Raw genomic sequence first — 13,675 nt, forward strand, 5'->3', positions numbered from 1 at the left:
GCTCAGTTGGTTAAGCGTCCGACTTCAGCTCAGGTCATGATCTCACGGCTCGTGAGTTTAGCCCCATGTCGGGCTCTGTGCTGACAGCTCAGAGCCCAGGGCCCGCTTCAGATTGTGTTTCTTTCTCTCTACCCCGCCCCTGCTCGTGCTCTGTCTTTCAAAAATAAATAAACATTAAAAAAAAAATGGATACTCTTAAAAAAAAAAAGAAAGGACTGACAGATACTTTCTTCTCACATTTTAGGGTGTTGGCAGTGGCTGGTAGGCCACTGTCTGCAGACCACTTCTAAGCTGATTTGACAAGACTGTTTTGAAGGTTTCTAACCTTTCCAGTTTTCTTAATCTACATCCTAATGGCTTGAAATAAAGAGGAAAGGATGTGTGAGGAAGTTTTTCTTCTATTAGCATAACAGAGATGCTAAAGACACTTAACTGTACCAAAGCCACAGATGCCTACCATCCTACAATTCATTACAAAGCAAAGAATCAAGTATCAGTAATACCTGTGACAGTTAATATTGTGTGTTACTTTGGCTAGGCTATGATGCCACAGTCTACATGTTGCTGTGAAGGTATTTTTCAAATGTGATTAACGTTTCAATCGGTAGAATTTGAGTTAAGCATATTACCCTCCATAATATGTGTCGGCCCAATCCAATCAGTTGAAAGCCTTATAAGAAAGCAAGAAGGAGGTTTTTTAAAGAGGAAAGAATTCTGCCTCCATACTGCCTTTAGATTCAAAATCAATCTTGCCAGAAATTTCCAGACTGCTGGCCTGCCCTGTGGATTTCAGACTTGCCAGCCCCCACAATTACATGAATCAATTCCTTAGAACTGCTCCCTCTACTTCCTTTCTCTCTACACATGTTTGGGGTGTGTGCACGTACGTGTACACACACACACACACACACACACTCTATTGGTTTTGTTTTGCTAGAGAATCCTAATACAGTACTCTATTGAGAAATACTATTAGCTTTACGTATCTCTTTCCCATCTTCTAAACCCTTGCCTTCTGAAATAAAATAAAATAAAATAAAACCAAGAAAAAGAAACAGGCAAAACTCTGGTATTACTGCATCAGTTGATTCCACAGCACAGACACTATGAATATGCCTCAATTTTAGAACCTTCAGCATGTAGCTATAATTATGTCTCTCCCCCTGACTTGAAAGAGAACAAAGAATTTTATCTGTCTTAAATTCCTAGTACTAGCCAAGTGACTGGCAAACAGCAATAAATGAATGACTATATCTTAAGACTGATTAGGTGTGTCAGAAAATTTCACCAGTTCAGCAGAATAATATACTTTAATTATAATTTATCTTTAGGGTTAAACAATCACTTGGACAAATTAAGCAGTTGTAGAAAAGTGAAAAAAAGTGGTACCTCAAGTAATCAACAGTGTGTACCTCAAGTTATCAACAGTTTAAGGACAGACATATAGACTAAGGAAATAGAACAGAGAGCCCAGAAATAAAATTTTAGAATCAATGGTCAACTGATTTTCAACAAGGGTGCCAAGACCGTCCAATGGGAAAAAGACCATTCTTTTCAGTAAATGGTTCTGGGAAACTTAGATATCCACATGCAAAAGAATTAAGTTGGACATTTACCTTATGTCCTATAAAAAAATTAATTAAGAAGGAGTCAAAGACCTAAATGTAACAACTAAAACCTCAAAATTCTTAGGAGAAATTTGTTATGATGTTGGAGTTGGTAAACATTTCTTGGATAGAATAGTAAAAGTACAGGCAACAGGAAAAAAATAAGCAAGTTGGGCTTCATCAAAATTAAAAACTTTGTACATCAAAAAACACTTCTGAGAGAGAAAAGACAACACAAGAATGGGAGAAAATGTTTACAAACAATCCATATCTGATAAGGGACTGATAAAACTCCTGGCCTCAACAACAAACCAACAACTCAATTCAAAAAATAGGCAAAGAACTTCATACCCACTAGGATAGCTATTAAGAGGGCCACGTGGGTGGTTCAGTCTTTAAGCATCTGACTCCAGCTGAGGTCATGACCTCCCAGTTCAGGAGTTCGAGTCCCACATCAGGGTACTGTTAGTGCAGAGCCTGCTTGGGATTCTCTGTTTCCGTCTCTCTCTCAAAATAAATAAATATACTTTAAAAAATTAAAAAAATAAAAAGTAATCTCTACACCAAAGATGGGGCTCGAAATCACAACCCCAAGATCAAGAGTCACATGCTGTAATCACTGAGCCAGGCAGGTGCCCCAAGGACTCCATTACTTTCCAATTTTAATCTTGAGTAAATCTAGGACTTCAGGACACCTGTATGCACAAGAGAGAAAACTGAGCAGCTGAGAAAATAGGGAGAGTGCAAAATATCTTGAATAGCTGTTTGGATTCTCTATCTATGGAAGAAGTGAGTCTGAAAATGATGCACAGATCTGGAGTACAGCTAGATGCCAGTGTTTGAAAAGTCTAGGGAAATTGTGCAGACAATAAAATTAAGAAAAAATTTAATCTTGTATTTAGGAAGGATGTCAACTCTAAGAAAAATAACAAAGTGACAAACAATGATGCTAGCTACTGTGTGAACCGAGATGCCAAGTCACAACTTCCTTAAACCTCACTTTCTTTGCCTATAAAAATTGCTATCATATATTCTCTCCCTTCCTCATAATCCTTCCACCTTCCCCTTTCAGACTTTCATTCTCCTACACTCTATCTCTACTTTTACAAAGAAACACAAATATTAGGTCTAAAAGGTCTTGGGGGTGGGGGGCAGGTGGGCAAATTGACAATGACACACACAAGTCACATGGAAACTACTATTATGAGAAGCAAAACCTATGAGTAAGCAGAAGAAACCTGTCTGCAGAAAGGACACTGAGGAAGAGGGGAAGAAGGAATATGTGACTTGAGTTCCTGACTTTCTAGTTCCTAATTCCATTCCAAATAAGGTTCAGCTGTACTTGCCTGCTACAGATCTCCATGACACTGCCTATTGTATCTTTTTAACACCCCCACCCACTTTTTATTTGAGCTAGTTTAAGTGGGATTCTACTTTGCCACCTATGCATTTGTAAGTTAGGCTTCTCATAGACTTGTTATGAATTAAATAAATTAATATATGTACCCCGAAAACATTACACACAATTAAGATAACACAATGTTTTCCTCATAAAGATAACATAAGGACTTACAAAAATAATGCACATGGAAACATTTTGCAAATTTTTGAACTTTACAAATGTAAAATATTAACACACTAAAATAAAATTTTGAGATTTTAAAATAATATGGCTATGCCTTAGTAAGAATTTGCAACTGGGTAAAAGGAATAAATAGTATCAACCTATTTTGACTGGCAGAAAGAAACTAGAAAATCTTTCTCAATGGTAACTAGTGACGGCTTAGGATCCTTTGAATCTGGTGTCTAGAAGCATAATTTTACATACTTTAAATTCATAACAGCAGTCACAAAAAAATTACAAAGAGACTGGCAGATTTTTCAGCATATGATCATAGCAGATTTGGGACCAAGAGAGAACTATTGCAGACTGTGACTTATAAATGTTTTTAATCTGAATATTGCAGAACAGCTCATACTTGCGCCAAATTTCAGTCAAAATAACATGTTCCTGGACTCCATGGATACATTTTCAACACACCAAGTTTTGCAACCAATTTTCACAAATGAAGAACTCCCTTTTTAATGGCAGCAGAAATGCATTTAGATAAATCAACATACCTGATTTGTGGGACTTTAAGAAGCATATTTTATAACTACTTTTGAAATTATGGTGATATAAAAATCAGGTAGGTGGGACATAAAAGTACTTTTAAACAGAATGTAGTGAAAAACTACTGAATATTAAAACATTATGTACCAACTTTAAATTTTAAAAAAGCCTACTTAAATGAGGAAGTTCAGTGGACTGTTTTAGCTACTGGTTCCCCTTTTCTTGTAGTCCATCCTACTTTCTAGGCTTCAGCTTGGCTCCACTATTGCAAGCTGTCACTTTTGCCTAGAAATGGAATAAAGCCAAGTACTACACAATAGCAGCTTCCTGCTTTGGCCTCGTCTTCTAGACCACCCCCAGGCCAATGCCTGCCCACAGATGCTGATCCTACCACGCCAAAAATCCACCAACAGTCAGTTCACAGCTAGGGCTATGATCCTGTATTTTTTTTTTTTTTTTTTTTACACTCTTGGCAGAATATATATTCCACAATCTCACAGTTCTCGTTTTCACTGACTTTATGGCAACAAAGCATCTCTAAATTTCAATCAAAGGTTAATATGAATGCAAAGGGAGTGAAAAGGGAGATGCATAAAAAAACTCAGGGACTAATTGAGAATGTGCTCAACTTCTTTCTGTCGAAATATAAATCAGAAACAGGTATAGAAAAATATAGGCTAAAAGTTCTCTCAATAAGTACCATTAATACACACAATTCTGTTATTCTAATCCTGTATAATTTTGATTTGCATCTGGCACTGTCTGACTCACTAGTTTTCTCTTTTGAGATAAACCTGGAGTTAAATCGAATGTCTCCTACCCCTGAAACTAAAATAATTAGTCAGCGATAAACTTGTTTAGGTTAATGTTGGTCAGAAATGGTTGTTTTTTCACCTTGAGCAAGTTCACAGAACTGTTAGTGTTGAGAAGGAACTTCAAAGGTCATATAGTCCAACAACTTATTCAATGCTTAGAGGGCTTCCAAAACATAGTACTGTGTCCACATGGCTTCTCACCAGAGCCAAATAAAGAAAAACAATTCTGTAACTTCCTGAATAACACTTATGCTTTTTGAGATAAAAATAACTATCAGCAGCAAATGGAGCTTAAGACTTTCCCTGTGGAAAAAAAAAAAAAAAGGTAAGAGAGTTTTTTGGAGGGTAGTATCACACGAGGGTTCTATATCTTTTCTAAAACCATTTTCTTAAAATAATACTTTAAGAAGTCACCATAGAATCTTATCTAAAAGGTGTGGGGGGGGGGCATAGAAAAGAAACACTACTACAAAGATATGTTGTTACAAGCTGACCATGGCTTGTACAGACAGCTAACAAGTTTATCTACAATCAGATGTAGAAAGAAACGGTAAGAGATCCAGAGACAACAAATAAGACAGATTGTTAAAAGAGGTGCAGATGGTGGAAGACAAATATCCAATGGTTATGTATCATAGGAAGAGAAAGGAGTTTCAAATATCTAGATACCATCTATAAAGAGAAATAAAGAACATGTCTAAATAGGTACCTTCTCCTGAGCAATTTGTATGTAGTAATAACTCCTAAATATGTCACTTCATTTAATCTTTCTAACAACTCTGAGGTAGAGAACAGCTTTATCTTATACATGAAGAAACCATTTATTTAGAATGCTTTAGACTTTCCCAATGTCACATAGCTAGCAAATGGCAAAGCTAGGATTTGAAACCATGTCTGCATGAACTGACTTCAAAACTCTTTCTTAACCATCATGCTATACTGACTGTCTAGGACAAAAGACTCTAAATGAAGACCCAATCAATTAGCTGCTTCTGATGTGTATAATAACCAGATGCCACTGTTAATGTAGAAAATTTTGTTACTCTCTTGCTTCAAAGCTTCCAATGATTCATTTGGCCTACAAGATAAAATTCACTAATAACCGTACTTAACAACCCTTTTCCTCTTTTATTTGACCCCACAATACTTATTAATGTAGTGTGAGGTCTACTATTCAAAGTCAAATGCTCTTCTCCAGCTGGACTGATCCTCTACAGTCTTCTGCATCTACCTCCTTTCCTTACTGATGGATCATGCTATCCATCCTGCCAAATGTCTGGCCTTACTGTCCTTATTTTTCACTTCCATCTCCCTTCAAATGAATCCCACTCAAATTCTACTTCCTTCATGAGACTTTAACCATTTCAAGCTCTACTGATTTCTCTTTTCTTCGTTTTCCTGGTCTTTACTATGTATTTTTGGCTCCTTAAATCGAGTCTATTTTTAATATAAGTTCTTGCTGTGAATTATAAACACCTTGAAAAAAAGTACTAGGACTTAGTATATCAATTTTTTAAACCATTAAGCACCTAGCAGGATGCTGTGCACAGGGAAACCACAGAATTTAAATAACTGTTAAATGAATGAAGTCAACTGGGATGTTTCCAAGATCAGACATCAAAAAATTTTAAGGGTAAGTCAAAGGGAAGTAGAATCTAAGCATAAAATTTCCATTTAAAGACTCCTTTCTGGGGAAGTATCAAGTGAGTCAATAGTCAGTGGAACACAAAATAAAGAGTTTTAGCCTCTCTCTCTGCTCTGGGCTGGTTTCTCCCTCTCTCAACTACACTGTAGATGCTCTCATTCTTGGGGGCCGGGTGCGTATGTGTGTGTTCCACTCCCATATTCTAAAAGGCATGCTTCCAGTGTTTCTTATAAATTTCTATAAAACATATCTCTTAATAGAAAGCTCAGTTATCATGAAAAAACCTAATTTCTTTCTTTAAAACAGTAACAACGACAACAACAGTTTGTTGGGCAGTATCTGGAAGTCCATTTATTTTTTTTTCCTTTTAGTTAATTAAATTAATGGGAAGCAGTAATTTGATACCAGGAAGAGAACAAATCGGAGAGGAATTCTGGGAAAGAAACATTTATATAACTATGCTAATAAATCCTGTACCCGGCAAAAATCCCATTTCCTCTATAGGGATGTTAGTCTTAAAATGATAGACCTACACTATAAATTGAAGTGAGGGTAAAGAAAAGTTTAAAAAATATTTTTTTTCTCTACCCACCAAAGTAATACTAACATGAAGTTCTGTTTACTTCCTTCTGTAAACTATTAGTACCACCACAGTACCCTGGGGAATAAATCTGCTCATGAAATGAACTACTACCAACAAGATTTTCAAAATTTTGTCAGTAGCTCATTTATGTCAAGTGTTTAATTCAACAAAATATAACACCTAGCTAGTAACAACTAAACCAGCAGTTAATTGTTCACCTTAGCTGACTGAGGACTAAATTTTACCTCACTAATATCTCATCTTGGTTGTAAAGCAGTTCCGAAGTCCATAGGACAATAACAAAAGTTTATAAGGAAAAAATACAGGTCTCTGCTACATTCCACTCTCAAACTACTGGTAATTTATCCTAGGCAATCATTTGAGCTATTTTTAGTAAACCAGATGTGTTGGGCAACAGCTACCTTAGGGATATTCTGAAACCAGAGCCAATAAATTTGTATCATCAATGATGTAAAACTTATGGGTCAAAATGGACTCAAGCAGGGATAACAACCTTTTCACTGAGCAATACAGAAATGACAGATACACAGATGTGACACAGTCCAGACACATTCATTAACTAAGTATTTTAAGACTCTTCTCTGTTCAAGTCTTTAAGCAATTTTTAGTCCAGGTACTAAGAAAATACTGAGGTTTGCTCCACCTGTTCCCTTTTTCTTCAACCAGCAATTCACAGCACAGTAGTACTATATCTAATATTTAGTAAAGCAATTCAATGTGCACATTCTATGATGACAGAAACTGCAGCATTAATAGTCCTATCCCTAAACTTTTATCACTTTATTATGACCCAGAACTTCAAAAAGGATCTTTCCTTCAGGTCTGTGATGAATCTACCTTATAGTAGGAAAAATACCTCATTACTACGATGAATTTTAATACACAAGAAGACAAACATAGGGTATAAAGTTGAACAAGCACATTCTGCTTCAAATCTCTAATAGTTTTAAAGCAGTGCCCTTGGTATTATCCCTTTATTACATTTAAAAACAAAGAGAATCGAGATCCCTAGAAAATACTGGACTAACAAGCCAGACCAACCCAGATTTGTTGAGATGAGTCATGTACAATTTTCAGGTAAGAAATAATCTCTTCTATATCCTCTATGAAGCAACCAACCTGAAAACTGCAGGTGTGTGCATGGCCAGAAGCCAAAATTCTGAACAAGATGATTTCAAAATCATGCTAAGAGTTCAATGTTCGTATTTCATTATCAAACTTTTTTCAATGAACTTGATAAAAAACTTCAAATTTTAATGTTTTTAAAAATTTTTTGTAATCACCCTCCAAAGAAAAGCAACCATACCACACAAAAATAATAGCAACTAACGAAACAAAAACAAAACCCCAAACTATGAAAGGCATCTTTCAGAATCAATAATTTGATTTTTTCCTCCTTCTTCCCAGCCAGTTGAAAGACAGAGTAGAATGTGCAGAGTTCCCTCCTACTTCCTCTCTTTTCCCTTCCCCCTCTACTTCAAAGAAAGTTAACTGCAGCCAGGCATGATCAGGAAATCTGAAAGGAGGAAGCAGAAACTCATTTGTGTGCATAAGGAAGGAAAAAAAACAGAATTAACAATACCATGCTGCTACAGTGACCTAATTAATATGCATAGATTATATTATTTAGAAGATATTGGTTTGGTTTTTCTCCTCATTCAAGTTTCTTTCCAAAAGAGTGAAAACTACAACAGTGATTGTACCCCAATTCCCCAACTACATGCCACCTAAAAAAGTGACCAGATCAACTTTAATACGCGGCATGTGATACTCAATGCACTGAAATCAGAGGTTAAGTGTAGGATTCAAACCAGTGACCTAAAAGTTAAATGATCTATATTCATCTTGGTTTCCTAACCACTACACCTTAAACAATGTTACTTTCCTGATATATCAAAAAATAGGGCTGTACAACTATATAAAGGAAATTAAAGGGAGCATACTACTACAGAATAAAATGCTGAGAATGCAAGGAGAAAGATGGTAGGTGGGAATTCCCACTATGAAAACATTTGTGAGAATTTTTAGAACAAAAGTTATGTGTACTCATCACTCCATACACAAAGGCAATTTCTAAGGAAGGTTTTCCTCCATCACACTTAAGAAGTCTATAAAGGGTAATTAACATCTAGATTCAGAAGAAACTGCCTCATGCAATTTAAAGAAATGAGAAAAAAATAAGGAGAACATTTAAAAAACGTGTTCAATTTTCCCCCAAACTCCCTTTGACTTATATAAGGTTACCCTAAAGTTAAGATATGTCAAGACACTATTTACAAAATCTATGCCAGTAACAGCTGCCATGTTTAAGATGCCAAGGAATTTAATGTACTGTTTGGACAAGTGGTTAGAGAAAAGCATTCTGGGATAAAGCCACTCTAATTACATGAACTCTAAAATTGTTTCCTTTATTGTGAATGTAGCTAGCTATATTTCACAAACTCATCTTAATAAATAAATTTGAAAAACTAGACTGAGCCATCTTAGGTATGTGGAGTACATTTTCATTCAAAATGTTACAATAGGTGTCTATCATTTACATATTAGAGAAAATATCCTTACATATTTTTTAACCAGATTTAATAAGACACTAAATCTATTAAAATACACATAAAATAGCTCTATTATAGATCATCTATTACTTTTAAAACTCCTAAGAAATTCTAAAATTAAGGTATGCTGGATCCCTGAATCAAGTGCTGTTAGTATAATTCCTTCTGATTTTTTAAAACTGAGAACTCAGATTTGTGAAAGACAAATGGTTAAAAGGTCAAGAGAAATCACTTCACCTTTAGAAGACACAGTATTCTTCTAGGTTAGAGATCAACTGGCCTATACCAGCAGAGCAATATAAACAGCTTACTAACAAAGACAATCATACAGTTCACCAAATCAAATAAGACTTTAGCTCTTGTGCTTTGTTTTTTAAATAAAATTATGTAATTAATCAGAATCTAAAAGCTTAACATGTAAAAAACAAAAAGTCACCTCAAAACCCCTATAAAATGTTAGCACATTCTTTCAATGATTATAATTTTAATAAACATGTTGTGGAGTTTTAGGCCACCTGGCAAAAGAGTTTATTTTTAAAAGTAATTTCTACATAATGATTTCACTTCTCTAAATCAAATCCAAGCTGAAACTTCCAAAGTGCTGCTAATCAGCAACCACAAAATTAAAACATTAAGGGCTGGAAGGTTCCTTTGATTTTACTAGACTCATCCAGTCTAATTCCCACTAAAAGACTGTTAGAAATGAAATTATAATAAGGCCTAGAGTTAAGCTAAATGGCATTCACAATTATAAACAAAACAAAATAAAACCCAAGGGAAAAGCTCAACACCTCCAATATTATACCGGAACTTGCTATGAATTTTTAGCTATAAATACTGTAAACAAAGAACAAAAAAGCTAACAGTACAAAAACTAGGTCATTTAATGAAATAAGAAAAATAATGTGAAAGGACAAAGAATATCTTTGTAGACTTCAAAATAACATCTAACTCAGGAACTATCATCCCATTCTGGTAGATCTAACAGAAGATGCACATAACTACTCTAATTCCCTAAGTATTATAACTCCACACACAACAAATCACTGCTCATTAACTCAGCTCTTGTTCTTTCCATGGAAACGATGCCTCTATATTTTATTTTCGGAAAACAGTAACTATTCTGAAATGAAATAGGAGTACTGACTTTCAGCTCCATTAAAAAAAAACCGTCAAGCTAGTCCACTCATCCTTTCTTTCAATGCAATTATATTATTTTAATCACTTAAGTAAAAAATGCATGAAAGAGATTTAATTCAATCTGAAATCCAAATATATAAAGAAAACAAACTTCTGTTCATTTTTACTTATACCTTAAGAAACTAACCGACAACTTCACTAGAAATTTTAAAACTCACTTAGTCTATTTTTGATAGGAGTTTCTTCACATGATTTCTATCTTAAGGTCTACTAGAAAATATTTTTCCAATTAAATGTATTTGTATTCAGACTGTAACTGGGAACTAAAATTTAGAAAATGAACAATTAATGACAGTCTAATGGAAACTTCTCACTTAAAAAGAAAAAGAACTACTATTACTATATGCATAAACATTAATCTCATTTAATTACATTAATTGACCCAATTCTTAATCTTTAGAGCTTGGAGAAAAGGTAATTTATACTAATATCTAACCAGTTATTTTCTAACAATGAACATTATTTATAATGGTAGGGACTTAATTTTGCTCACTTGTGTATTCCCAGCAACAGAATGCTGCCTGGCTCATAGTAAGTTCTCGGTATATAAATCTGTTGACTGGATAAATTAACCATTTATCCTATAATTAAAATTTATTGAAAGCACTGGGTTTCTTGCACACTACATGTTAGTTCGAACTGACTATTTAAAAGAATATCTACATTACCAGTGAAGTTTAAAGATTAGCTAACTTTTAAAAGCAACCTAAAATTTCTTACCTGGTAGGGTTGAAAGGCACTATCTTCAGTTAAAAAATCCAGTTGTTTATCTACAAGGAATTCTACCGCAGTGATTGAACTGGGTATACTTTTTTCAACCAGGGGTTTGAAAGTCTGGTAAAAGAAAAAAAATTTATAATGGTTATTTTCTCGGTTTTATATTCAAATACGAAGGGTATATATGAATACAATGTATAAATGTCATTATTATAATGGTTTTAGGATACCAATTAACATTAGTTTTTATATTATAATCTAAATGCTTTTATCCATACAATATTTTGTATTTGAAAGGAATGAAGTAGATGTAGAGGTTGTTTATTTTAAAAATCAAATATACATGGTGTATAAAAATTTCTAAGATAAAAAAAGAAATTGCTTCTGAAATAATAAGCTTGGTAGGAGAGCATTCTACTCCAACTCTCTTTTAAAAAAGTATTAAGTATTAATCTTTATAAAAACAGAGCAGGTATAGTTTATAGTTATTTTTTTCCTAGCTCATTCACATCAAGGATTTTAAATGATCAGGATGCATCTGGTCTTTTAACTCCACCCCGTGTACTACCCACCCCCGCCCCTGCCCCTGCCCCAAGCACAAATAAAAATCCAGCTGCTTCAGTGAGAGCAGCATGGGGGAAGGGAAGCAGGAAAAGAGGGAGGTAAGAAGTATTACACAAAATCCACCTCTCAGTCCAGACTCTACTACTTTAAAAATCAAACGAAGGCACAAACAAACCAAAAATAGAGGATCCATGGTGATTTGATTATTTTAAAGAACACTGGCTCATCTTTTACATAAAGGAGTTTTTACCTATATCTTGGGGTAGGGTGGGAGTGAGGGAGGCGGAAGAGGAAGGAAGGAAACAAACGCACTATGTATGCATTTTTTTAATTACTGTCACACTTTCGAAGCAGAAGCAGCCTGAATAAAAACCCAAGTGTCATATCCTCGGTACTTTTCTAAAAACTTAACATATAATGGCTTTACTATTATAAAAGAATCAAAGTTTGGAAAATGGAATTAACCAACTTAGTTTATAAATTACCTATAGAACATGGAGAAATCTTTCTTGTTACAAGCCAACTTTGGTTTGGATGCAAACCAAAGCTTTTGGCACAGACAGTAAAAATGCCCAGGAGATTCAAAGCCATTGTGTTTCCCCTTCTCTTATTAGGTCTTAAAGAAATCTAACATCCTGCTAATCACAACTAATATGCACTGTGGGGAAAAAGTTTTCAAGATCTTTAGTTCAGAGTGGCTCTTAAGGAGTTAATTTCTGTATTTAAGAAATTCCTTTTAAAGCTTTCGATTTGATTCATTGAGGAGTCTGTAACTGTTAAACACATGGGGGAAAAAATAAGCATTTTAAAGAAAACGATACCATGAACTTAGAAATAATATCTTCCTTCCAAAATTAAAATAACATGAAAAAAATCCTCTTACATTCCCACTTATTTTCAGTATTTATAATGAGAAAATCGAACCACAGTAATAAGTTCTTTCCTCCCCAGTCAGTCCTAAGGCTAACCTTTTAAGTACTACATATGTATCAGGAGTATTCTTATCTGGGTGAGAAATTACATTTCAAAACAGACATTCTCCCATTATTTAGCTATCTCCTGCTACTGTTGCCATCTAGCAAGTTTCCATTTACCAAGACTAAATTCCTAAGATTATTTCATAAAATCCTATTATTTTACCTAACAAGTGACTAAAGTTTTGTAAGCAATCCAAGAGGATTTATCTTATTTAGACTTTAAAATGCCTACCACTATGTGATTGACATGAAATACGTAATATTTTTCATATTATATCTTGGTTTAGTTTTTAGTAAACTAGAAAACATTGGCACCTTTTCAAGACTTGATTTAATCCTTGAACTTTATTCAAATGCTCTATTTCTTTTCAAACAGTACCATGTCAGGTCAACTCGGGAAGGTTAACAAAAAGGTCCACAAAAGCTATTATCTAAGTGGCTAAAGGTACAATTCAATTAAGTAGGATTTGAAAAAGAAGTAAACTCCTGTCTGAGTGCCTCTTTCTTACGCAAATAATACAGGTGGTTTGCATTTCCTATGAGACCTAGTCATTTTATAATATGAAAAACATTCTTGTGAAGAAAATCTCTCAGAACTCAGCTATTTAAGGTAGGTCAGAGTGCTAAGGGTAAATTTTAACAGGCCAACTAATCATGATTTAAATTACTAAGTTTAGTTTCTAGGCTAAAATAAAATTCTCTTAAGGTAACTAATTGAAAGCCATTGGGAGAATTTAGCTACCAGAAATGTTAAAAAAAATTAGTTTATAAAGGTCTATTTCTGATAATAATCATGTACAAATGGAGGTCAAGAGTATACATGCTTCTTAAAATAGTATTAAATAGGGCCACAACTTGCAAATTTTAAAATGTACAAATTA

At 34.3% G+C, this 13,675-nt stretch overlaps 1 protein-coding gene across 5 annotated transcripts in view; it reads right to left on the reverse strand.

Moving 5' to 3' along the window:
- Positions 1-13,675, reverse strand: part of JMJD1C (jumonji domain containing 1C) — a 258,892-nt gene that overhangs the window by 76,212 nt on the left and 169,005 nt on the right. For all 5 annotated transcript variants that reach the window (XM_045437549.1, XM_045437550.1, XM_045437548.1 and 2 more), the window contains one exon: positions 11,257-11,370. In XM_045437549.1, coding sequence (XP_045293505.1) covers positions 11,257-11,370 — 114 coding nt within the window. The remainder of the gene's footprint in view (positions 1-11,256; positions 11,371-13,675) is intronic.

The sequence above is a fragment of the Leopardus geoffroyi genome, chromosome D2 (assembly GCF_018350155.1).
Source record: "Leopardus geoffroyi isolate Oge1 chromosome D2, O.geoffroyi_Oge1_pat1.0, whole genome shotgun sequence".
NCBI classification, from domain to species: Eukaryota; Metazoa; Chordata; class Mammalia; order Carnivora; family Felidae; genus Leopardus; species Leopardus geoffroyi.